We start from the raw sequence: 25,654 nt of genomic DNA on the forward strand, positions 1-25,654 counted from the left end.
TTACTAACAAGTATAGTTATTTTGAATTAATTCAGATTAAGAGAGTAAATAAATTTTATATATATATTTTTTAAATACATTTTATTTTTTTACTCATAAACATTTTTTTTCAATAAAAATTTTTATAGATAAAATGTAGAGGCAATTAATTTTTAGATATATATATATATTTTTTTTTTTATTTATCTCCGGTTTTTTTTAAATATAGAGCACTTTGCGACGCCTTTGCGGCAATTTTATTGAATATATATATAATATAGATGCAATCGTTAAGGACGTGGGTGTCAATAAAATATTAGCTACCCCGTTGAGTCCGGATTGTGCACTGAAAGAAATTATTGACTGAGGGAAAATTTGTTTGTGATTTCTGTATAGAATTATATTAAAAAAAAAAAAAAAAAAAATGTCAATATTTTTTAATATTCATTTTTTCAATTTTGTTTAATTAAAAATCTTAATGAATAATAATAAAAACCAGATCATATTTACTTTAGGTACTATTTTTAAAAATACAATTTTCTTTTTTGAATGGTGTTATAAATTCTTGTCAATAAACAATTTATTTATTATTTATTTATTTTTATCAGAAATGTGATTATTTTATTCTTAAAAATAAAAAATTTTTTTCTATAAATATTAAATAAAGTATACGTCAATTTAATTATAGGATAAAAAAATTATTATTTCCTTTTTTGACATATGAATCTCATGTAAATTATTAAATGAAAGCAAAAATAACTTTTGAAAACTCAATTTACCATTTAGTGAATATGCAATTCAATGCGTAAATATATATAAATACAAACATAAGCCCAAACGAAAAGGTGAATCGAATATAGTCACGTTATGGGAATATTATGGGAATAGTGCTCGTTAGCAGTTTTCAGTTATGGCAAACGAGAGAGTTTGTGGGAATCGAGAAAAGGATCCATGGGATTAAGGCGCACAGTAGTGCGACTATATAGTTATGCAGCAGGATGCTGCCCTACTGTATATAATCCTCAGTTTCAAAAAAAAAAAAAAAAAAAAAAAAAATGAAAATAAATTAAACTCAACGTTTTTGGAGTCAAAAAGGATTATGCAAACGAAAAAAGTATTTAAAACTTGTTTGAAAACTAGAATTTTTTTTCATTTTATTTATGTGTGTAAATTTTAAGTACAGTCGTCAAAATCTTAATTTTGTTTTAATGATAAAATTATAAATAGTTATTAAAAATAATAAAATAAAATTAATGTAATTGAAAAAAATTTATTTGTTTCAAATAATCGATTATCAAATAAATATTTATTTGTAATAAATAATTATTTTTATTAAATAATTATTTGTAATAAATAATTATTATTTAAGTCAAGTCCATTAAATAGTATATTTGTTTCAAATACAGAAATTATTGGTTCAAGTAAACAGTTTATTTAATTCAAATAAAAATTATTTGATTCAATTAAATATTTATTTGATAACATAATATGTTGCCGATTATTTAAATCAAATAAATTTTTTTCATTGTAATAAAATTAAGAAAACTAATAATTTATTATTAATAAAGTTAATAATAATAATAAAAAAAAATTTTTTCATCTAAACGTGGCAACTAATTTTTTTTTTTTTTTCATTTATAATGGCTTTGCATTGTCATTATAATATACGCTTGCGGCATTTTTGTTATTGTAGAGAGCGCAGTCAGCGCACTCATTCGTTTGAACACACATTTATCTGTGGGCGGCAATTCGGCCATTTTGGATTTCCGGCTCATAGAGTGGCACAAAGCGCGAGAAATGGAAACTAGACAAGGTCATTGCTGTTCGCAATCGATTTTCTTTTATAAAGAGAGAGAAAGAGAGAGAGAGAGAAAGATGGTAAACAGAAGCTCTAAAAAAATAAGATTTAATTTTTCACTAAATATTTTATTTTTCAAGAAATTTATTAAAAAAAATAATAATGATAAAATTATGAGGGTATATAGTAATTGATACATTTACCCTATATATAATATTCAATTTTGTATAGAATATAATATATTTTCTTTTATAATTTTCTTGTGAAAATAAAGTAATTTATTATTTTTATTTTGACCCTCTATATTGATATTAAAATGTCAAATATATATATACAATTCTGTGGATAATAATTCATGAGAACCATTTGAAATTTATATACAGGAGATGATGATCTTTGCGGTCGTTGTACATTTTTCCTGCGGTCACCGTTACTTTGTAATGTGCCAGTAAACATGGACCGGGAATAATCTTTTATAAACCAAATGCAATGCTATATAACCAAGAACCAACCTTATAGCAAGATAATTTGCAAAAGGAAACGGGGGAAGTAGATTGAATATACATATAAGAAAACGATAATTTTGTTTATTCAAAAAAAAAAAAGATTTATATTCACGAAAATATATTATTAATTTTTTTTTTGAAAATATTAATTTTTTTTTATATTAATTGGTAATTATTATTCAGATTTATTTTATTTTTTTTTGTCTTAATCGTGTGTTTATTTAATTTAATCTTTCGAGAGGTTAAATGCAGTAGATATATTCTGCGCCTGCGTAGAAGCTGTATTACAAATATTCTGCGCAGACGTAAAGACAGTAGATATTTTCTACGTCTGCGCAGACGCAAAATAAATCTACTGCCTTTCATCTCTCGGAAGATTAAATTTTTTCCACACAGTGAAAACGGGGTTTGAATTATAGTTAAAAATAATTTATATAATAGCAAAAATTCAGTTACTGATTCAGTAATATTTTTAAAAATTTACTTTTAGGTTATGTTAAAGTAACTATAATGGTAACATTAAATTAATTTTGACTATTTTTTCAATTATTTTTCTACTGTTCAATGGAAGCACCGAAACTTTCCTAAAGATTTCGATAAAGATGAAATTTTCGCCTAATTATATAATTATAAATTAGGCGAAAATTTCATTTAAATGTTTAGGAAAGTTTCACACTAAACATATTTATTTTTATCGGGACATTTAAATCTTTACACAATTTTCATTAAACATTGCAATTAAATATTTTGAACATTTCAAATAAATCTTTAGGAAAGTTTTTCGGTGCTGTGGGGGAAACTTAGTTACTTTTTACTAATAATTAGTTATTTTTTTTTTTACTAATTTTGAAAGTAAAAAAACTAATATTTTAACTAATCCTTTTAGTTAAAAATAACTTAATTATTTGTTAAATTAACTTTGAGGTTATGTGAAAAATTAACCACGATTTGACTAATGATTAGCAATTTTAAGATTTAAAGAGAGTTTACTAATATATATATATATATATATTGTGTGTTATAAGAAATGCGGAGAAAATTGTGATATTGCGATTGCAGTTGGCAGGTATATATAACGTATATATATAAAACCTCTGCAGTGAGTAGAGCGTGGATCGTTGTACCGGAAGATACGGTTCGTGAATTCCGCTGGAAATTAAAAATAAAAAAAAAAATCCCCTTGCTTCTCTGCATGTATATATCATGGAATATAAGCGCACGTCCCTTGGAACTGTTCCGCGTTATGTCGTTTCCCTATATAATCAAAATGTAATGAAAACTTGATAGGTAGATTGCTATTTTCTCTCTTACATATATCCCATTACTTTATTTGTTCGCTAAAGTTTTCATATAGGAACAAATTTATCCCTTTAAAGTACAAAAAATTAGTTTCCAAATCTCGAGAAATTAATTTTTCATTGAGACTTACTAAATAAATTATTAAGAATTTTGTCTAATTTATAGTAAAAAAAAATTACTAATTTGTAGAACGAAATTACTAATTCATATGGTAATTTTTACTTATTCATTATAGTAATGTTTACTAATTCATATAGTAATGTTTACTTATTCATATAGTAATGTTTACTTATTCATACTATAATGTTTACTAATTGTAATTAGTAAACTAATTAGTAATTTTCTATTATATAAATTAGTTAGTGACTAATTTTTTTAAAAAAATGACTACTTGGCAGTATGGTATTAGTAACTAATTAGTTAGTAATTAATTAATAGTAAATTAATAATTAGTTAGGAACTAATTAATTAATAATTAGTTATTAATTTTTACTAATTGCTGGTAGAAAACTACTTATTCGTATAGTATAGTTTACAACTTTTAGTTACTAAAGTAATTAGTAGTAGAAATTAGTAAATGTTAACATACGAATTAGTAGTTTTCTACTACCAATTAGTTTTCTATTGACAATTGATACTAATTAATACTAATAAATTAGTTACTAACTAATTAATTAGTTGCTAATACTTGATGACTAATTGATATAGCAGAAAACTACTAATTAGTTTACAAACTAAAATTTGTAAACCTTACTCTACGAATTAGTAGTTTTCTATACTGCTACTAACTAAAAATTAGTAAAATAAATTAGTTAAATTAACAAAAAAATATAAACTAGTTTCAAAATATTTATAATATCTAAAGAAATTATTGATTTATTTGTGAATATACAAGAGGGATTTGGATTTTAATGTGCGCGAGCCAGTATACGATTCGTTTTATTAATAAATTAGAGGGTGAATTTATATATTAAGGAGATTTTAAAGAATTTTCATTTAGCAATATATATATTGCGCAGAATTTATAATTTCGACATTAACGAGAATTTAAAACATTTAACCCCCCCCCTCCTAATAACAGTGTTATTATATATAAAGCGCAATAACACTTTGATCCAGACCTGTCTATATGAGAGACGGAAGTGCGACCTTCTCTAAACGGGATTTTCTTGAGACTGGTTTGCCAATATGTCACTATATGAAAATGCCACGTCGTGAAAGTTACAAATCCGTTTAGAGAGACTGTTTCGAAAAAAAAAAGAAAAAAAAATACTCTCTTATCTCTTTTATGTTTATCACCTTTGATCCCATTAAAGTCCTTTATCGCCATGAAGAAAGTATTCAACACCATATAATTTTATTTTAAACTCACACCTATATATAGGAAGTAATTACCCATAAGCTCTGTTTTAATATACTATATATATATATATATATATATATATATATATATTGTATATATTCATCAGAGAGAAATTTTTCAAATATTCGCATCAATACTTTTGGTAAAAATTTTAAAAAAATACAATTTTTACCTGGAACAGCGATAAGTTTCCTTGTCACAGCTATATATGTTTCACTTAAACAGCGAAAGTTTTCCCTATACTCTATAGAGAAACATATCGCTGTTCCAGATAAAGATTCTTTTTCCATGCGGAAACAGTATATTAATTATACTTATTATTATTATTGATTGTTAGGGAATCTTTTTTTTTCTATACAGTATAGTAAAAAATGATTTTCGCGCATAGTAAAATTAGAAATTTCATATATACACCTTGTGTATACATAGAATCTAATAAACGTGAAACGCCATGCACGCGTCGGTGGACACGAAACTGCACTCGCTTCTTATCGAGTATGCGCAATCTCCTTCACTATGAATTTCTTCGTATATATACAGATACATATATATATATATATATATATATATATATACGTTGTATATATATCGTGACGAGTCACCCGTTACCGATACCGTATTATGTCTCTTATAGTCAAAGATAAAAGACAATAATAAGAAAAGAACAGTGGCAAGATTAATGAGAGTTTGTATTCTGGCAAAAAAAGAAAATCGAATCTGAATATTTCAATATAATTACCGGTATAATTAAAGAAGTATTATGTTATTCGATTTTTTCTTCAAATCTATAATGATTACACTCGTACGTAAAATAATTTTCATTTTTAGGGAATAAATATATTCCAAAAGGGGATATGTTTTAGTTCTGAGGGGATAAAATTAGTATTTTAGACCCTAGGTTAGTAAAATAATGTAAACAAATTCGTATTCGATGCTGAAAGTTAAGATAAACGTTTCTATCCTTTGAGAGTATGACTATAACCCTACAGAGTAAAATACAGACGTTTTTACCCTAGGGAGTAAAATTACGATTTTTCACTCTAGGGGCTAAAATTACTGTTTCTAACCCTGGGGAGTAAAATAGACCTTTTTATTCATACAGAAGTTAAAATAGTTCTTTTTGTTTTAAAATATTAAATTAATCCCTATTTTTCACCCTAGGGGCTAAAATTACTCTTTCTAACCCTTGGGAGTAAAATATACTTTTTTAATCCTTATAAGAGTCAAATCCTTTTTCATTCCTAATTAAGAAGTAAAACACTATATTTTTACCACTGGAAATTAGAAGAAATGTTTCTGTTTTATAAGAAGACAATTAAAAGTATATTTTAACTAATCCTAATTATAATTTTCGTCAAAGCACAACTTAACTCTCCCTCTCTCAGTTCGAATTCATTTACGACATCCACTATCAAACAGTATCTCTGAAATTGTAATTTCGTTATGTGTTGGGAAATTCATTACAAGGTATAATAATAATAATAATAATAATAATACAAACCACCCAATATATACGAAATATTTTCTGTGATTCAAAATTAATATACTTACAAAATTTATATATTATATTTATAAAGAAAACATTTATTAAAAGGTTAACAGCAAACAAACAAAAATTATATATTCGATCCCTCTTTGATTGTTGCGCTTAAGTATTTTATTATTAAAAAAAAAAAGAAAAATTGAAAAAAAATTCCCTATACACGCCATCGTTCTCAAAAGCACAGAAGGCCGTTTCGGCTCTTTAAACTTAATTAACGAGTTCGACTTTCCGCTCTGACGTCCTTTGGAGCGGAAATGACGCCATATTTAATTACGCAACGGTATTAATGAAACCAGTTTTCTCAAAGCTTAGAATTTATATATTCCCTCATAGTTATGCTTTTATTTATTTATTTTATTAGTATTTATTATTGTATTTCGTATTTGTTATATTTGCGCGCAGAAAAAAATCACTATTATATAAAAAGTCAAAGTTCCTTACAAAGAAAACAAAAAGGATCGTATATATGATTTTAATATTGTATGTTGAAGAATTTTGCTATTAAATGCCTTCTATAGGGTCGTAAAAGTATAACCTGCAAAATACCTTTGTCCTTATATGTAAAAGCACGATTCTGCATCAGTGGTATCTCTAGGGAGATTCTTCAGGGACGCTGCTTTAATTTTTTTTTTTTTTTCGTAAATTCTGCAATTGCCAGATTTGCAATATAATTGAAAAATTTTCCTGAATTATTGATGAAACTCTTTTATTTTTATTAATAAGGTGTAAAATAACAGGTTTTTGACTCTAGGGAGTAAAATGAGTTTTTGAAACTAGGCAGAAAAATGACCATTTTTGACTCTAGGGAGTAAAATGACTATTTTTGACTCTAGGGAGTAAAATGACTATTTTTTACTCTAGGGAGTAAAATGACCATTTTTGATTCTAGGGGGTAAAATGACACTTTTTGATACTAGGGAGTAAAATGACTATTTTCCACTCTAGGAACTAAAACAACTATTTTTGTCCCTAGAGTTACATTAAATCGTACATCTATAACCTTAGAGAACAAAGCAAAATTCGCTCTTCTTTTTTTCTTGGGATTTATTTTGATTTATTTTCCTAAGAAATATATAATAGAAATGTTTCGTTTATATTTATTCTATTGAAAAAGATATGTATATCTACTTTCGAAGCAGAAAGAAACGAAATAATATTAAAAAAAAAAAAAAAAGAAACAAATGATCTTCACTGCCTACATTCTCATCATTCGATCATAAATCAAAGTAGGAGTTGTTATTTGATGCTTTCGAAATCGAATAAATTATTTATTACCCGAGGTGGTAATCGTTTATCTCGAAAATACTGTATTTTAACAGGATAAATACAACTAAATCACATATACTTAAAAAAAAGAAATTTATTTTTACTTTTATTTGCGTTTTTTATAACTCAAATATAGAAAATTACTAACACTATTTACAAATTATTGTAATTTATTTTCTTCGGATGATCGAATTTCATAAAAAAAAATATGTGGAAAAATCCTAAAATATTTGACTTTTTTTTATCTACTCCTCAGGTGCGTTTTACATTTATTTGTTTGGTTTATTGACATATAGTCGTCTCTCATACATACAAATCGATGAAAATTAAATAGGTCGTGTGAATATTTTAATGAATATCAAATTCAAAAGATTGATATCTAATTTTATTGCAGTCAGAATAAGAGGCAAATGATTATCCCACAAAAAAATCATTAGTTAAAATTTTCAAAGAATTTTTTTACATAGAATTATTTTTCGAATTTTGACAGAATTTCTTTTTGAACAAATTTTTATACTAAACAGAATTCTTATGTATCGAATTTTTATTAGAATTCTTAAAACGCCGAATTTTTATTTATTCGAAATTTGCAAATGGCCGAACAAACAATCGATTTCGGCGCGATTTTTTAAAATCCACCATAATCAAAAGTTGCCAAGAAAATCGTGATTGGTGGATTTTAAAATTCGCGCCAAAATCGATAGTTCGGCCATTTGCAAATTCTTTACAAAATAAATATTCTGACAAATGTTAATTCGAAAAATGAAAATTCGTCTAAAAAATAATTTATATCTAATAAAATTTGTTAAAAATACCTATAACTAATGATTTTTTAGGGCCCCCAGAAATAATTTGAAAACAAAAAATTTGTCACATTGGTTCACAGACTTTGAAAATACAATCGCAAAGAAACCCAAAAATCTTGTTTTAAAAATAGGTTCCCTCAAGAGCAAACAACGCGGAAAAACCTTGAAATTTGACCTTAAACCTTGACCCCGATTTCTTGATCTTGATACAAGAAAGTGAAGGATGTAGGAATGATCAGAGGATGGTGTACGATGGCCTTGCCGAGGCCAACGGATGCTGAGTGTCTCGTAAGAAGATGCACAAACATACCAATCAACTTCGTGGTTCCGGCGGAAGTAGTGGCCGGGGTCCCGTTAGAAGATGGAACAGTTTTCACGGAGGCGGTATTGTTTACGGGGACAGTGTTGGAAACGGAACTTTATTATCCGGGGGCGGTGGTGGTGGTGGTACAAGAATCATTCAGGAACCAATTAGAGCCGTGCCAAAAGCGGTTCAGGCATTGAGAAGCGAAAGCGTCGACCGAGGTCATCGTGTCCAGCCACCACCGCCTCCAGCATTTCCACGAAGACGCTTCTCCGTATGGTGAGTTTTTTTTTCAAGCACACACGAGTATATTTACCTCGAAGTTGTGAGGAAGTCGTCGTTTTGCCACAACTTTTTTTTTTTTTTTTTTTTTCTTGTCGCCTATATACGAGAGCAATACTTGCCATTTACTGTAATTTCATGTCTCGAGGTTCGCGAGTACAGTTTCTTTTCCCAGGAAGAGCTCAACAGTCAGTAGCATATAACTTTTAAGTGCAATTCTTTCTCTCAAGAGGAAAAATTATTTTACACTTTTAGATGTTTTATTTTCATTCCCGCGAACATTAAAACTTACTTTTCGGTAAAAAAAACGAGCGATTGGGGAAAAAAATTGTTAACTTACCGCTGTATTTTCATTGGTTAGAATTTCCGTCCGGCAGAGGTTGTAGAAAAAGAGTTTCTGATGGGGATAGAAAATTTGTGATTATACAGAATTTTCGTAACGAAGTTTCTTACAGAAATATTAGAAATTGTCCAACAGAAGTAGCATGGAACACAAAATTTTATTTGGCAGAATTTTCATTTAACAGAATGAGTATACAATAGAATTTTGATTTAAACAAAATGATAGTATTTAGCAAAAGTAATTAATAGAGGATTTTCTAATGGACAGAATTTTGATTGTACGAAATTTTTGCCTAACAATAAGTATCATGAAACCAAAATCTTACCTGGCAGATTTTTTATTTACTAGAATGAGTACAACAGAATTTTAATTCGGACATAGTGACAGAATTTAGCAGATATGTAATCATTAGCGGATTTGCTGCTTGACAAAACTTTTGATTTTAAGGAGAATTTTCGCCTAACAGAAGTAGCATGAAACAAAAATCTAAACCTGGCAAAATTTTTATTCAACAGAATGAGCATAACAGAATTTTGATTCGGATAAAATGAAAGAATTTAGCGGATGATTCTAAAATTCTATACAAAAGATTCTATCATTATATCTGAATCAAAATTCAGTCATAAAGTCATAATCATATTGATTATTATATGAATAAAAATTCTCTCAAATAAGATGTCTGATAATTTTTGCAAAACTCCTAAGTCGTAATTTTTCATCTTTACTTAAACTTTTAACCCCCTTATTTTTTGTAATGTATATACAGACAACTTGATCGTTTGTGGGCAAAGTTGAAACTAAGTGGCATACAACTAATGGAATCACGAAATGTTTCATCAAACAGAGTGGACTATACCTGGCAAAATAGGTCGTATATAATTTCCCCAAGTGGATGCGAAAGCTTTTGCGTGGTTTGTAACAATAATGGGTAACTTGACTCTCTACTCCTATATAGCGCACACGAGTATATAGTGCTTCTAAGATTTCTCATCATCTATATTTGTTTCTTTGTGAAAAGTTGGGGAAAACATTTACCACCATTAACGATATTATATACAATTTATTTACATATCCAATTATTCAAAAACTATTTTTCTCCATGTATCAGAATGTCAAACGATTTTGATTTTTAAAATTCGAATCAAGAAGCGTTACTAAATGCACCATAACGAATGGCATATATGAAAGGTCGACTCCTCGACCCTGAAAATGCGTGTCGACATTAATCTGACGACTGGAAACGTCGATTGGCATGATAAACGCGTATTTTGTGGTGAATGGCCGTCAAATACACGTAAAGTGTTGTTGTATCTGTGTTTTATGTATTCAAAAAGTTTTTTTTACAAACGGTATAACGTTTTGACTGTATAATATAAACTGTACATACATATAGGAACATTGTCAATATAACGCATTCCATACGTTTGTACCCTTGGTTTGACAATCCTATTGTTTACGATCGATTTGACTCGATTGAACAGACAGATGTTCGTGGCTCTCGTATATATAGGAAAGTTAAATGTGTATATACATGGGTCCAAAACCACTCCTCAATTTTGCCATCATCAAAATAGTCGGTCGTTGTCGCTCCCATTCGATTTCATATAAATAAAAGCCATCCCTTTCCAATGAAAACGATTCGACCATTACAATTTCGTCCGGTTCAAAATCAAGAGTCAATGGTATTGTTAAAAATTACGGATTAATGTGCAAAATCTGTACTGATATAATACTATGGAAATAAAAGATTTTTGTATTATTCTAACGGAATAAAAAATACGAATTTCTAGTGTCAAATATATTGTAAGGATGATTTCTGAATTATTCAAATTCGAATATAAATCCGTTGAATAATAACAAAAATTCTAACAATTTTTAGAGCTTCATACGTCTCATAAATGCAATAGTTTGAAAACACAAATAATAAAGTTTTGTAAAGTCAGACAATGAAAGAGAGGAGATAATGGAAGGTATATATATATACGAAACAGGTATGTATATTCAAAGAAACAAAAGATGCAGCGAAAAAGAAAAGTTTTAAGGCTAAAAATGTACAAAATGATAATATGTATGCTCTACAAATGTTTTGTTAACCAAAGTTTTGATTACGAAAATTTTACTATTTACATTCAGATATGAAATGCAAAAAAAAAATTCCATTCTAATGAAGAAGAAAATTCATAATAAATTCTGATTTTCGACTTCATTATACAATTTTCTTTATAGTTCATTATTTCCTAACGCTAAAGAAATATAACTGTGTGTATAACTGTCCTGTTTATTGTGATAAGAGTTTTAAAACTAATAAAAGTGCATTTCTTTTTTGCATTATAACTAATTCAACTGAATGTAGATCAGGTTTCATTGGGTTCAGTGACTCTACTTCCTGTTATGAGATCTGATCATTGAAATGGGAGATTAGGAATCTAAAAAATAAAATAGCAATATAATTTGAATATTCAATATCAAATATATGTTAAATTAATTATATATTAAAACTGTAGCAAAAAAAAAAAAAAAAAAACCAAAAATAAATTGTATTAAAAATCTGATATGAATCATTTGTTTAAAGTATAAAAGTTAATGTTTTGCAAACCAAATTTCAAAGGAAAGATAGAAACCAGACACTTTGTATAAATTTAAACTCTCTATATACAAAATTAGAAACTGTGAGTGGGAATATAAGCAAATAAACATTGAAATCATTTACTCCTTAAAAGACTGTTTTTTGAATTATTTTTCTGATGACAAAATTGACTGATATTGGAATAAACAGTTTAAAAATGTTTTTTATACTGTTTTAAAAATTTAAAAATAACCTTGGGTATTTTTTTAGGTTTTTTTGTTTTAAGATATAAAATATTTGATGGTTATTAAAGCATGTTACGTTAAAAATCTAACGTGTAATCGTACACTTTAAAACCCAAAAGCGCAAGTCAAAAAAAAATAAAAATTTTGAAAAAGTGGGGGTAGAGACACAAAATCAATTTTTTTGATTATTTTTGATATGGGAGTGGTTTTCTATGTATTTTTGCCCGCTGAACACGATTCCGTGTTCAAAAATTGTTTAGCACATCACGATTTTGATAAAAGTGGAGGAAGAGTTCCGAAATAAATTTTTTTTTTTTATTTTTGACATGGGAGTCGTTTCCTATGTATTTTTAATAGCTTATCTCGGTTCCGGGTTCCAAAAATGTCTATCACGTCAGGATTTTGAGAAAAGTGGGGGTAGCGACCCCAAATAAAATTTTTATAATTATTTTTGACATGGTAGTGGTTTTCTATGTATTTTTGACCACTGAACCCGATTCCGTGTTCCAAAATTGTTTAGCACATCACCATTTTGAGAAAAGTGGGGGAAGAGTCCCGAAATAATTTTTTTTTTTTATTTTTGACATGGGAGTCGTTTCCTATGTATTTTTAATAGCTTATCTCGGTTCCGGGTTCCAAAAATGTCTATCACGTCAGGATTTTGAGAAAAGTGGGGGTAGCGACCCCAAATAATATTTCTTTTTTTTTACTATTTTTGACATGGTAGTGCTTTTCTATGTATTTTCGACCACTGAACACGATTCCGTGTTCCAAAATTGTTTAGCACATCACGATTTTGAGAAAAGTGGGGGAAGAGTCCCGAAAAAATTTTTTTTTTTTTATTTTTGACATGGGAATCGTTTCCTATGTATTTTTAATAGCTTATCTCGGTTCCGGGTTCCAAAAATGTCTATCGCGTCAGGATTTTGAGAAAAGTGGGGATAGAAACCCCAAATAAAATTTTTATAATTATTTTTGACATGGTAGTGGTTTTCTATGTATTTTCGACCACTGAACACGATTCCGTGTTCCAAAATTGTTTAGCACATCACTATTTTGAGAAAAGTGGTAGTAAAGACCCCAAAGAACGTTTTTTTGTGTTTTTTTTCGAGGTATAATAATTTAGGCTTGTTAATATGACATTTTTGTCCAAATCAAATAATTTCTAGAATATTTAGCTGATATATCTAGACAGGGAAATTTCCTGTTTTTGGAGAATCGTCCATAAAAATAATAAAACTTTACAATGCTGTGAAAATGTATCTTTCCTGGAATCTCTTCTTGCTTTCTGGATACGAGATTATCCATTCTTGGTATATGTCGAGTTTTTGAATGAAGTGTGGAGATACTCAATTGAAAGTCCAAGATGGTTGTATGAAAGAAAGGGAAGGGAAAAAAAAGGCGTGTGAGTTAAAGAGAGAGAAAGGGGAGGCTGTTGACCCTATGCTGCTGCTGTGATTCTTCGATTCCTGGCACTTTTTATTAAATGCATGAGGACATTAAAGGTATACATAAAAAGCGTTGTGATTTTAGCCATACAAGTTTGCAATGTAATTTAATTCGACATATACTATTTACAAGCAGGACACGTGGCATTTTCTAATCTCATTTGGTCTAATAAATGTCATTTGGGTTAATGCCTTATATATAGGGTGCTTCGTGATATTTTCAAGCACATCTTGATTATTATCGACTCTGACAAGGCGTCGGCTTTAATAATACGATTAAGATTATATGGAGAGGGGAAGGTTATAATAACAAAGGGTGTTTGAAAATCACAGAATTCAATGAATTCTCTTTTACAAATAGTAGAAAAAAATAATAATAAATTTTTTTTAAATTTTATGCTGCAAAAAAAAAGATTGAAAAACACAATTTGAGGAAATTTTGCAGACGAATAAGGCGAATTATAAGCTTTTGGCTCTCTTGGGTGCTCCATTAACAGGATTTAGTCCTGAGTAGTGCGAGAATCCAAACTTTAAATAGCGTTTATATCCTTGGCGAGAGACACCCTTTCTAATTTCATCCTGTACCCGCGGTAGCAGAACTTCTAACTTAAATTTTCAGGTGTTAAACTTAAATTTAAAATTGTACAGAGTTAATTATAATTATTATATAACACCAATTATTATTTTTATTCTCTTTACTAATTAATATAATATACACTGAAAAATTAAATTAAATTTCTTTTTTTTTTATTTAATTTTCATTAATAAATATATTTTTTTTTTCATTTTCAGTTTTGGAAAACGGACAGGTGGCAGTGCAAGAAGACCCAATGAATGTTTCGTTCTGGAGCCCTCCGAGATGATAGTGGTAAGTAACATTCAAAATATTAAAAAAATTTATTTATTAAATAAATAAAAAATTTAAAAAAAATTAAATAAAAATTAGTAAATTTAATGAGATTTAGCAACATTTAGAAAATTTTTATAAGGTTGCTTTATATAGAAAAATAGTTGTCATAAAATTAATTGCGTATTATTAAATAAAATATAAAATTTTTTTTGTTCTATAATATTCTATTTAAAAATAGAAGAAAATCATTATTATAAAATGATAAAAAAAAAAAAATTTTTTTACAACGTAGAACACATGAATATTAAAATTAATTAATCAATCGTGTGACACATGAAACTTTTTTTCTATAAATAAATACATAGATGATTTTTAACGATGTAAGACAAGTTAATAAACTTTCGTGTTTGTTTTTAATTATTTACATAAAAACACACGCAAGTTTATAATAATAATAATAATAATAACATATATTTAATGATGTGAAAAATATTCTATGTCAAAAGTTATTTTTGATCTTTATTTTTGAACGCACTTAGGGAACACATTTTACATATATATATATATATATATATATATATATATATATATTAATAAACTTAATGAAGTCTCTATAGTATGTGCCAAGTGGAAAATTCGTAAATTATATATTTATAGTTATTATTATAAAAGCCTGTATGTTTTATTATTATGCAATGTATATAGTATAGAAAAACATATGTTCCTATATATATATATATGTATCAAAGTGAAAGACAATGCTTTAGAGACAAAAGATGACTTGCCAGAGATATATATGCTGTACGAGACAGTTAATCGATATATTCGCATTTCATTCTCGAGTTATATATGTGTTCACCTTGTTTTCACACAGTGAGAACCAAAAAAAAAAAAAAAATTTTTTTTGAAAAAAATTTATTTCTCGTCAATAGTAATTAATGGGGAATAATATTTAAATTATAATTTATTTGCAACTAAAAGTCTGTGTCTTGAAAAAAATAAAGATAAATTTAAATTTTTATCAAAATTTTGTAGATTTTCGAAAAATTGCAATATTTTTAAATTTTTCTTTGAGGTATTAAGGAATTTTTGCTGACTAATTTAAATTAGCAGAAATTTTCACTGATTTTTAGTGAATATTAATGTTTGCAAAATATTACTATTTTATTTAGTAATTTATTTTCATTTAGTAATTTAGTCATTAATTTTAGTGAAAAGTTACTAAAAATTTAAAATTTTTCCACTAAATTTCACTAATATTTAATAAATAAAACTATTAAAAAATATTATTATTTGATTTAGTAATTTATTTTAATTTAGTAATTTAGTAATTTATTTTAATTTATTAATTTAATAATTTAGTAATAAATTTTAATGAAAAGTAAATAGAAATTAGTAGAAATTTTAATTAATTTTTAATTAATTATTTAAAAATAATACTATTTGATTTAGTAATTTATTTTAATTTAGTAATTTAGTAATTTAGTAATTTAGTAATTTAGTAATTAATTTTAGTGAAAAAGAACTAAAAATCGTTAGAAATTTTTACTAACTTTTAATTAATATTACTGTATTAAATATATAATATAACTATTTGATTTAATAATTTTTTTTAACTAAAATTTTCGTGAAAAATGACTAAAAATTAGTAGGTATAGAAATTTTCACTAATTTAAATATAGTTAACGAATTATCATCAATTAAAATTTATAGAGTTCGAGTTATTTTTTTTCAGTAAATTTTAATTTCATTTTGCATTTCTCTAATTTTTTCTAACAGTATATTTATATTTGCTGAATTTTTCTCACACTTATACTGTTATTTGCAGTTTCAAATGCAAGAAAATAAACGTAATTAACATACCCACTGTCCTATTATGTTTCAAAATGTTTATAACAGTACAATTTTTTCTTAATTTATATATACACATATTATTGTTGCATTAATTTTTTTTCTACATTATTTGTTCGTTATTTACACACCTAATTATTAACGTAAAATTATTATTTATATCAAAATTATTTTATAACTAAATTATAAATTAATAATAATAATTATTATTATAATATTAATAATAATTATATTTATTATAATTATTATATTTATAATTATTATTATTATTTTTATTACTTTTTATAATAATAATAATAATAATAATTATTATTATTATTAAAAATATCGATGATTGTTAAATGAATTAAAAAATGATTAGTTATAGGAAATGACAAACACAACATTGGATAAAGTAGAAAACTATCGTATAACTATTTTCGATCTCTCAAGTAAATGCTGCCCCCTATATTGAATTATAGGAAAACTTCTTTACCACCGGACGAGTGAATCCGGTATATGTAATTTCATTTAAATTACTTCCAAAGGAAATTAAGGCCATGCGTTTAGTAGTCAATACTTATAATGTAATATATAGAAATCTTGCACTACTTTAGTTTCTTTTATGTCGCCAGGCTTTTCGGTTCTAGTTTTTTTTTTTTCTAAAGATTTTTCACATTTTTTTCTTTTGATTTTTTTTTCTAATGACCATTCAGCTTACTTACATTGAAAAAAAAAATTATTTGTGTCCGCGAGTGTAATACATTTTTTTTTCTATATTTATAGAATAATTATAGAATTATAAAATCATTTTATAATTTGAAAACCATTTTTTTATTTCTAAAAAACAATATTCGTTATATTTTTTTATTTATAAATTGAATTAATTATTTATAATTTATAAAATTTAATTAATTAATTTGTTAAATCTAGCAGAAAATCAGCTTTTCATATAATTTTAATTAGTTGGTTTTTTTTCATACATCGAGGAAAATGAAAATTTGAAATAATTATTTTGAAACTGAATCAAACATAAAATAATTAAACGTAAACTTTGACTTTCAAGTAAACTCTGACATATATTTGAATTTAATATTATAAATGGACAAATATGGAAACATTAATTATCACAATATTAACGTTAATTAAGAATTAATTTTTTCTTTTTGTAAAAAAAATTAGGTTAAAAAATATCAAGGTATTTTTTTATTTTTTAATATATTGTTTTATATTCTCGTGTATATGTTAAATTTTATTAAGAAATAATGTGTGTCAAAGGTAAATTTAAAAAAAAAAATGAAATAATACATTAAAGTAAATTATTATTTATCTTCCTGTTGTTGTTGTTGTTGTTGTTGTTCTCCCACGTGAAAATTTCAACCCTCGCATTTGTATTCATGTTTTTTTAATGATATAAAAGAGGCGTATTTAGGTTCACCCAGTGCCGGGAGCTGTTAAATCTGTAGCATATTAGACTCGTGACCTTTAACATTTATTTTTCATCGCATATATATAGTCTCGCCCATCCACCCCCTCTTTTTTTTTACGTTGATAAAAAAGAATAATATAACTTCTTTCTCCCTTTTCTCAACTCTATATATTTTATATATCTATTCTACCTGTCTTATACTTTTTTTTAAAAAATAATTTTTCTTTTTTATTTCAAAAACTATTTTTTATATTAAAAAATGAAAATTAATAAATTCTCTTTTGAAATTTATTTTTTTTTTTTTATTAACATAACCTCAAACTAAAAAGTAGATTTTATAATTGAAAATATAAAATTTATTTCACCTAAATTTGAAATACAATTTTAAAAAAAAATTCTTAGGTGTTAAAATTTTTTTGTTAAATAATAATTGTGAGACGCATTCTGAAGAAAGGGACCGTAGAAGCAAACGAATTATAGGTTATGTTCTATAGTTTTTCTTAAGTTAAAAGTTTCGTTTTATATTTATATATAAAATTAAAATCAATTTTTATTGAATATTTTGAATGTATAATTTTTTTTTATTGAGAATTGATATAATTTCATTTCATAACATAACCTTTTTTTGCTTTTAAGATCCCTTTCTTCAAAGCGCGTAAACATTTTGTGTTTCATTATTAATTTGCCTTCACCTCAAACAGTGAAAAGTTTTACTAAAACAACTATATATTTCAATAAAACAACTAAAGTTTTCCCTATTCTAGAGAAATAGATATTGCTGTCCCACTTGGAAAGATTCCCCGGAAAGTGCCCCCTGGAGGTTCTAGAAGAATTCCGCCGGAACTTCCAACGTAATTCCGTCGGAATTCCATCGGAGTTCCAAAGAATTTCCTATGGGGTTCCGACGGAATTAGAACTCTAAAAATTTTGAAAAAAAATTAATCGGAATTACTTTGGAAGTTCCGGCGGAATTCTTATAGAACCTCCAGGGGGCACTTTCCGGGGAATCTTTCCAAGTGGGGTTCCAGATTCCGTCAGAATTCCGTCGGAATCCCTTCGGAAATTATTTGGAACTCCGATGGAATTCCGACGGAATTACTTTGGAAGTTCCGGCGGAATTCCGATAGAACCTCCAGCGGGCACTTTCCGGGGAATCTTTCCAAGTGGGGTTCCGCAGATTCCGTCGGAATTCCATCGGAGTTCCAAAGAATTTCCGATGGGATTCCGACGGAATTAGGACTCTAAAAATTTTGAAAAAAAATTAATCTGTATTCCGTCAGAATCCCATCGGAAATTGTTTGAAACTCCGATGGAATTCCGACGGAATTACGTTGGAAGTTCCGGCCGAATTCTGATAGAACCTCCAGGGGGCACTTTCCGGGGAATCTTTCCAAGTGGGGTTCCAGATTCCGTCGGAATTCCATCGGAGTTCCAAAGAATTTCCGATGGGATTCCGGCGGAGTTCCGATGGAATTAGGACTCTAAAAATTTTGAAAAAAATTAATCGGAATTCCGTCGGAATCCCAACGGAAATTCTTTGGAACTCCGATGGAATTCCAACGGAATTACGTTGGAAGTTCCGGCGGAATTCTGATAGAACCTCCAGGGGGGCACTTTCCGTGGAATCTTTCCAAGTTGGGGTTCCAGATAAAGATTTTTTTCCATGAATATAATTTGAATCGAAAACTGTATTTTAACCAATAATTTTTGTATTTTGAACAAATACCCATTTAATTATAGCTGAAATAATAATTATTTGGCATTAAGTAAATATTTATTTAATAGATAAATAACCGATTATTTGAATCAAATATAGATTTTGTTTCTTAAAAAAATATTCTATATAAGAGTATTTATATTCTTAATTTTAGAATTTTTTTTTACATAGAAAAGAGTTAATATATATAAAATGTGTACATGTATCTGACGTGCGTTTTCATGCAATTATCCACCTCTTGAGATAATGGTGCGGTGATGATACTGCAAATTACCTTATAGTTCTTTGCGAGGCGCTCTCGTATATATATATATATATATATGCGAGGGTGAGTGGGCGCGAATAATATTTAATCCTCCTCTGCTTCCAATCTTGTTCGTTTTCACTTCAGCCATGAATTTCTGAGAGGGTAATTTTCCCTGCTTGAAAATCTTTGTCAATTTAATTTTAATTAAGATAAGTTATATATATAATACTCGGCTGATTAATTTTCATTAAATTTATAATATATATATAACTTCTTTGAAATTTTATTAATTTGAAAATTGATTTCTGTTACATTATACTCTATGTAGGTGTTAAATCTAGATCAGTAGAGATAGTCATTTCCATTCAATATCCTGTTATTTATATTTATGGAATGAGATTTTATTTTTTCTGAAAGTTTTTATTTATTTTATTTATTTTGTGAATTAAGTACTATAATATAATAAGATGCTAATAAATGTTTGCTGACAAAAATGTTTGCTACAGCAACTAAAAATTGTTAGCTGCTAAAAAAATTAGCTGTGACGTGTAAAAAAAAACTTTAATTTGTTAAAATTATCGCAACAGAATTTTATTATATTTATTTTTAGCCGAATTTTTATTTTACCGAACTTTCATTATATTTGTCCGAATAAATAACTGACTTCATGATTTAAATTTTAAAAAAATTTGCGCGACAATTTTTTCTGATGGAAAAAAATCTTTATCTGGAACAGCGATATCTCTATAGAATAGGAAAAACTTTTTCTGTTTTAAGTGATATCGCTGTTCCAGTGAAACTTATAGCTGTTACAGGTAAAAAAAATCTTCCATGGCAGATATTTATTTATTCGAACAAATGAAAGTTCGGTAAAATAAAAATTCGACGTTTCAAGAATTCGGCAAAATGTAAAAATTTCGAAATCCGGTTAAAAAAATAGAATTAATTTAATTAAAAAATAATTAAAAATTCTTATTCTGTCTAATTAAAATTGGATAAAATAATATTCCATCAAATTAAAATTCCATGGAATAAAAATTTGGTAAAATGAAAATTCGTTTAAATTTTGTAATTTAGAAATTCGTTCAAATAAAATTTCAAAATAAATTCTAACTTGTTTATATTTATTTATTCTTATTTTAGATTATTTCAGTAAAAGTTCAAAGCTCTCTTATCGAATTTCTAACTGATATAGTTTCCCTTACAGATGGTATAAACTTTGTTTCGAAAATCTCGTATCTAAATATATAACCCAGAGAAAGTATCAATTTCAAGAGAACTCTCGCGATAAAGATTTATCGATTATCGATAAATGTGGTACAAATTACAATACACGTTTATCAATTTTCAAAAAAAAAAAAGGAAAAATAGTCTATTTTTAGTATATTATATCTTTAAATCTCTACTATCAATATTTTATATTTAAACTAAAATTGACCCTACCAAAAATTATTACTGGCGCGGTACATCGTATTGGTGACAGCGTTCAGGATAATTTGAAGAAAAAAAAATGATTTCAAAAATTATTTCTATTAAAGATCTGCAATTATTCTGGAATTTTTTTTCTAATTTAATTAATTTTTTTCTAAAGGCAAATATTTTTCTCAAATATATATATAAAAAAAAACGAAGAAACTGATAAATTTAATATACGATAGTGATATTTATAAAGTCTATACAAATGACACTTCGTAATAGGATTACACAATATTCCATAAGTCTCTTGTCAATATTGGAACTATTTTTTTATTTTTTTTTTTTATCGTTTCCGCTTTTGTATAAAGTTAGTTCACTTCCCATGGATTCCCTTATACCGTTTTCTGAAGAAAAAGGTGTGGAGAAGAACCTCGATTATTTTTTTTTCCTTTTTTTTTTTTTTTTTTCTTTGAGAATCAAGTTTTTCCCCTTGGTGCTCGCTCGGGCATAAAATATATAGGAACCCTTTGACGTATTAGTATATATATAAATAAATATATACAAATATCTTTTAAATCTATTATTGAATTTTTCAATTAAAATGCAATTAATCATTCCGTATTACTAATATCGAATATTCTATTTGTATAATAATAATAATAATAACAATAATAAAATAAACAAATAAATTAATAATAATAATACTTATAACACAATAATTATTATTTATTTATTATTATATTAATAATAACATTAATACTAATAATAATTTTTTAATAATAATAATTTAAAACTATGTAGGTAATTTTGTTTTTTTAATAATATTAATGGAAAAGGGATACTGTATGTAAAAATACAGTGAGAAAGATAGAGAGAGATATATATATATATTTACATGTATTCGTGCGTTATATGTGTGAAATGCAGGATAGCGCAACGTCTTGCTTTTCCATTCATGCCTCGCGGTCACAACATATCACATATACAAATACACACACACACACATATACAAACATACGTTCCCTACGTTTGTGGCTTTTAATATCGTATTCTGCGAGTAAAATTTCTACTATTTTCTACTACTACATTAACAAAACCCCAAGCACTCTGGTTCTTACTCGCACGATCTCTGAGTCATAATAATTGAACTCGTGTGGGAAAAATTTAAATTAACTTCGTCTTTGTTGTGTGTTTGTTTTAATTCATATATTATGTGGCTGTGATTTGTTACTTTTTTCATATATTATAGACTGCTTTGCGATTTAGTGTAAATATTTTGGTTTTAAACAATTAAACAATTAAACATTATTTTTAATTAAATATATAATTTAAATACAAATTAAATATCATTTTAAAGAATTAAACAAAATTTATAAAACAAAGAAACAATTTCCAATAAAATTGAACATATAATTTAAAACACAATTAAAAATAAAAAAATTAATTAAACGTATAATAAATAACATAATTGTAAACAAAATTAAACTTAGTTTTTAACAATATTATGCACTATGATGTTATAAACATTAAAACAATTTTTAAACATAGTTAAACATAATGAAACATAATTAATAATTTATTAAATATTTAAATAACATATAGTAAATATAATTCTATTATGTAAACATAATTTTAAACAAACTTTATACATAATCGAACATAATTTTTAGATACAATATAAAATTATGTTTATTTACGTATTTCTAAATTGCCTTCCATCACAGAAAATTAAAAGGCATTAAAATAAGCTGCAACGGTTATTATTTTAATCGAATTTTGCTTATTTTAATCCATTTTGGTATTAAAATAAGCAAAATTGGATTAAAATAATAAGCGTTGCAACTTATTTTAATACCTTATAATTTTCTGTGATTTTAAACACAAACATTATTTTAATTGGAAAAAAAAATAATTTTGAAATTAACCATTTTTACACGAAGAAAAATGGAAAAACGAATAAAGTAACTTTTATACTACATTTAAAAGTAAAACCGGAACTGTCCGCCGTTTCTGGCAACTTTTACTCCTGTAATAGTAAAATTTACTATGTGCAATAATTTTTACTATTTCAGAAGTAAATTTTACTATTTCTGGAGTAAAAATTGACAGAAATGCGCAGAAACTGCGGACAGTTCCCAGTTTTACTTTTAAAGTATATAGTAAAAGTTACTTTATTCGTTTTTCCATTTTTTTTTCGTGTATAAGCAAAATTTTAACCAATAATGAAACATATATAGTAATTATAATTTTATCATTGAAACATAATTGTAAACAAAACTAAACATAGTTTTAAACAATAGAACAAAATTCAATAAATAATCAAACATAATTTTACACAGAAAATTAAAAGGCATTAAAATAAGCTGTGCAACGCTTATTATTTTAATCCAATTTTGCTTATTTTAATCCATTTTGGTATTAAAATAAGCAAAATTGGATTAAAATAATAAGCGTTGCAGCTTATTTTAATGCCTTTTAATTTTCTGTGTTATACACATGATCAAATATAATTTTAAACATAACTAAAAATAATTGATGATTTTTTTCAGAAATAAAAATAATTGCAGATAATTTCATATACAGAAATAAATGTTTTTTAAAAATACAAAATACATATAGAGATTAGACTGGCACTTTAATTGAAACTCTATAATATTATAATGGAACCACTTGAATTATTAAAAATGACGAGTGAAGTTTCCCATCAAAGGAGGGGAAATGTTAAAATTTCCAGTCATTTTTGAACAGTTTAAATAGTTAATTAGTTTGTTTTGGTTTTGTCAAGGGGCTTAAACACATACAGACTATATTTTTTATGGGCGGAAGTAGGGTCAGTTTTCTTTGACAGGTTGAGTTCCGGTCCAACTGATCCTTTCCATTGCAAGTTTCGAGACTCAGTATATTCAGTATATGTCTATATAGATAAATGAGTAAATGTATTTAGTACAGTTTATTTGAAAGTTGATACTTGAATCAGATTAACTGAACGAGCGTTTCACCACAAGCATTTCACAGTTCTATTAATTTCAATTCACGATCACATTGTATACATATATATATCACAAATACGGAAGGAAGTAATCTTCCAATTTCTTCTCTCTAAACTGTTTTATTATCAAATATTCTTCATTGTTAAAAGCTCACAAAATTTTCAGACACTTTAATAAAGTTCTAAAAATTAATTTTTAGAATTTATCTAATTTATTAATTAGGTATATTTTTCATTGAGCCGAATTTTAATTTGTCCGAAATTACAATTGTCCGAACACTTCGATTTTGGCGCTATTTTTAAAATCCACAAATCACGATTTTCTTGCGACAACTTTTGATTGGTGAATTTTAAATATCGCGCCAAAATCGATTGCTTGCTCGTCGGTCATTTTGAAATTTTGGACAAATAAAAATTTGGCGCTGTAAGAATTTTGTACTATAAAAATTCGTTGCCTAAAAATTGTGTAAAAAATTTTGTTTAAAATAAATTCTGTCAAATATTAATTCGAAAAATGAAAATTCGTCTAAAAAAAAATAATTATATCTAATAAAATTCTTTCAAAATGAAAATTTTAATTATTGATTTTTATGGGATAATTTCTAATTGATGGAATTTTCATTTGTCCGAAATTGCAAATGGCCAAATTCGCAAGCAAAAATCGACAGAGAGAATTTGGCGCTATTTTTAAAATCAACCAGTCACAATTTCATGGATTAATTTTTTATTGGTTGATTTTAAAATTCGCGCCAAATTCGCAAGCAAAAATCGACAGAGAGAATTTGGCGCGATTTTTAAAATCAATCAATCACAATATTTTATGGATTAATTTTTTTTATTGGTTGATTTTAAAATTCGCGCAAAATTCTTTCTATTGATTGCTTGTTTTGTTGCACTTGCAATTTCGAATAAGTGAAAATTCTATCAATTAGAAATTCTGTTAAATGATTTTTCGGTTAAATATAAATTCTTTAGTATATATAAAAAATCGGGATGAAAATTCCATTCAATAATAATTTCAACAAAAATTTATTATTATTATTTTTACCAATGTAGGTATACAATATATTATGTTTACAACAAACTTAACAAAAAAAAACCGTTTTCCTCTAAAAAAAAACTCTTATATTTATTTTTAAAGAAAAAAAAATGTTTGTATTTTGTTTAAAAATATTGTCGTCAGTTTTTTTTTTTCCTTTTATCTTGGAAAAGACGGTTTTCCAATTTTATGATTTGAAAATTCTTTAAGGGATCTTTTACTAAACTATGTATATAATATTGAAGACTAAAATAGCCGGTATTATAGAATCAAGTAGAATATATAGATAGCTATAAATTTTAGTGTTTAGTTTACGACTGCCAGCTTCGACCCTCATAAATGTTTTGTTCGACAATTCGAAAAATTATAAATTTTTTTTTTAAATTTCC

At 26.4% G+C, this 25,654-nt stretch overlaps 1 protein-coding gene across 10 annotated transcripts in view; it reads left to right on the forward strand.

Moving 5' to 3' along the window:
- LOC127287763 (rap guanine nucleotide exchange factor 2-like) overlaps positions 1-25,654 on the forward strand; it is a 128,439-nt gene that overhangs the window by 78,782 nt on the left and 24,003 nt on the right. For 7 of the 10 annotated variants that reach the window (XM_051314860.1, XM_051314865.1, XM_051314867.1 and 4 more), the window contains exons 2-3: positions 8,692-9,143; positions 14,541-14,616. In XM_051314860.1, coding sequence (XP_051170817.1) covers positions 8,857-9,143; positions 14,541-14,616 — 363 coding nt within the window. In that variant the 5' untranslated portion in view covers positions 8,692-8,856. The remainder of the gene's footprint in view (positions 1-8,691; positions 9,144-14,540; positions 14,617-25,654) is intronic. The other 3 variants (XM_051314862.1, XM_051314861.1, XM_051314868.1) reach the window with 1 other exon arrangement.

The sequence above is a fragment of the Leptopilina boulardi genome, unplaced genomic scaffold (genome assembly GCF_019393585.1).
Source record: "Leptopilina boulardi isolate dan_hultmark-lab unplaced genomic scaffold, ZJU_Lbou_2.1 LbouV2_372, whole genome shotgun sequence".
Taxonomy (NCBI): Eukaryota; Metazoa; Arthropoda; class Insecta; order Hymenoptera; family Figitidae; genus Leptopilina; species Leptopilina boulardi.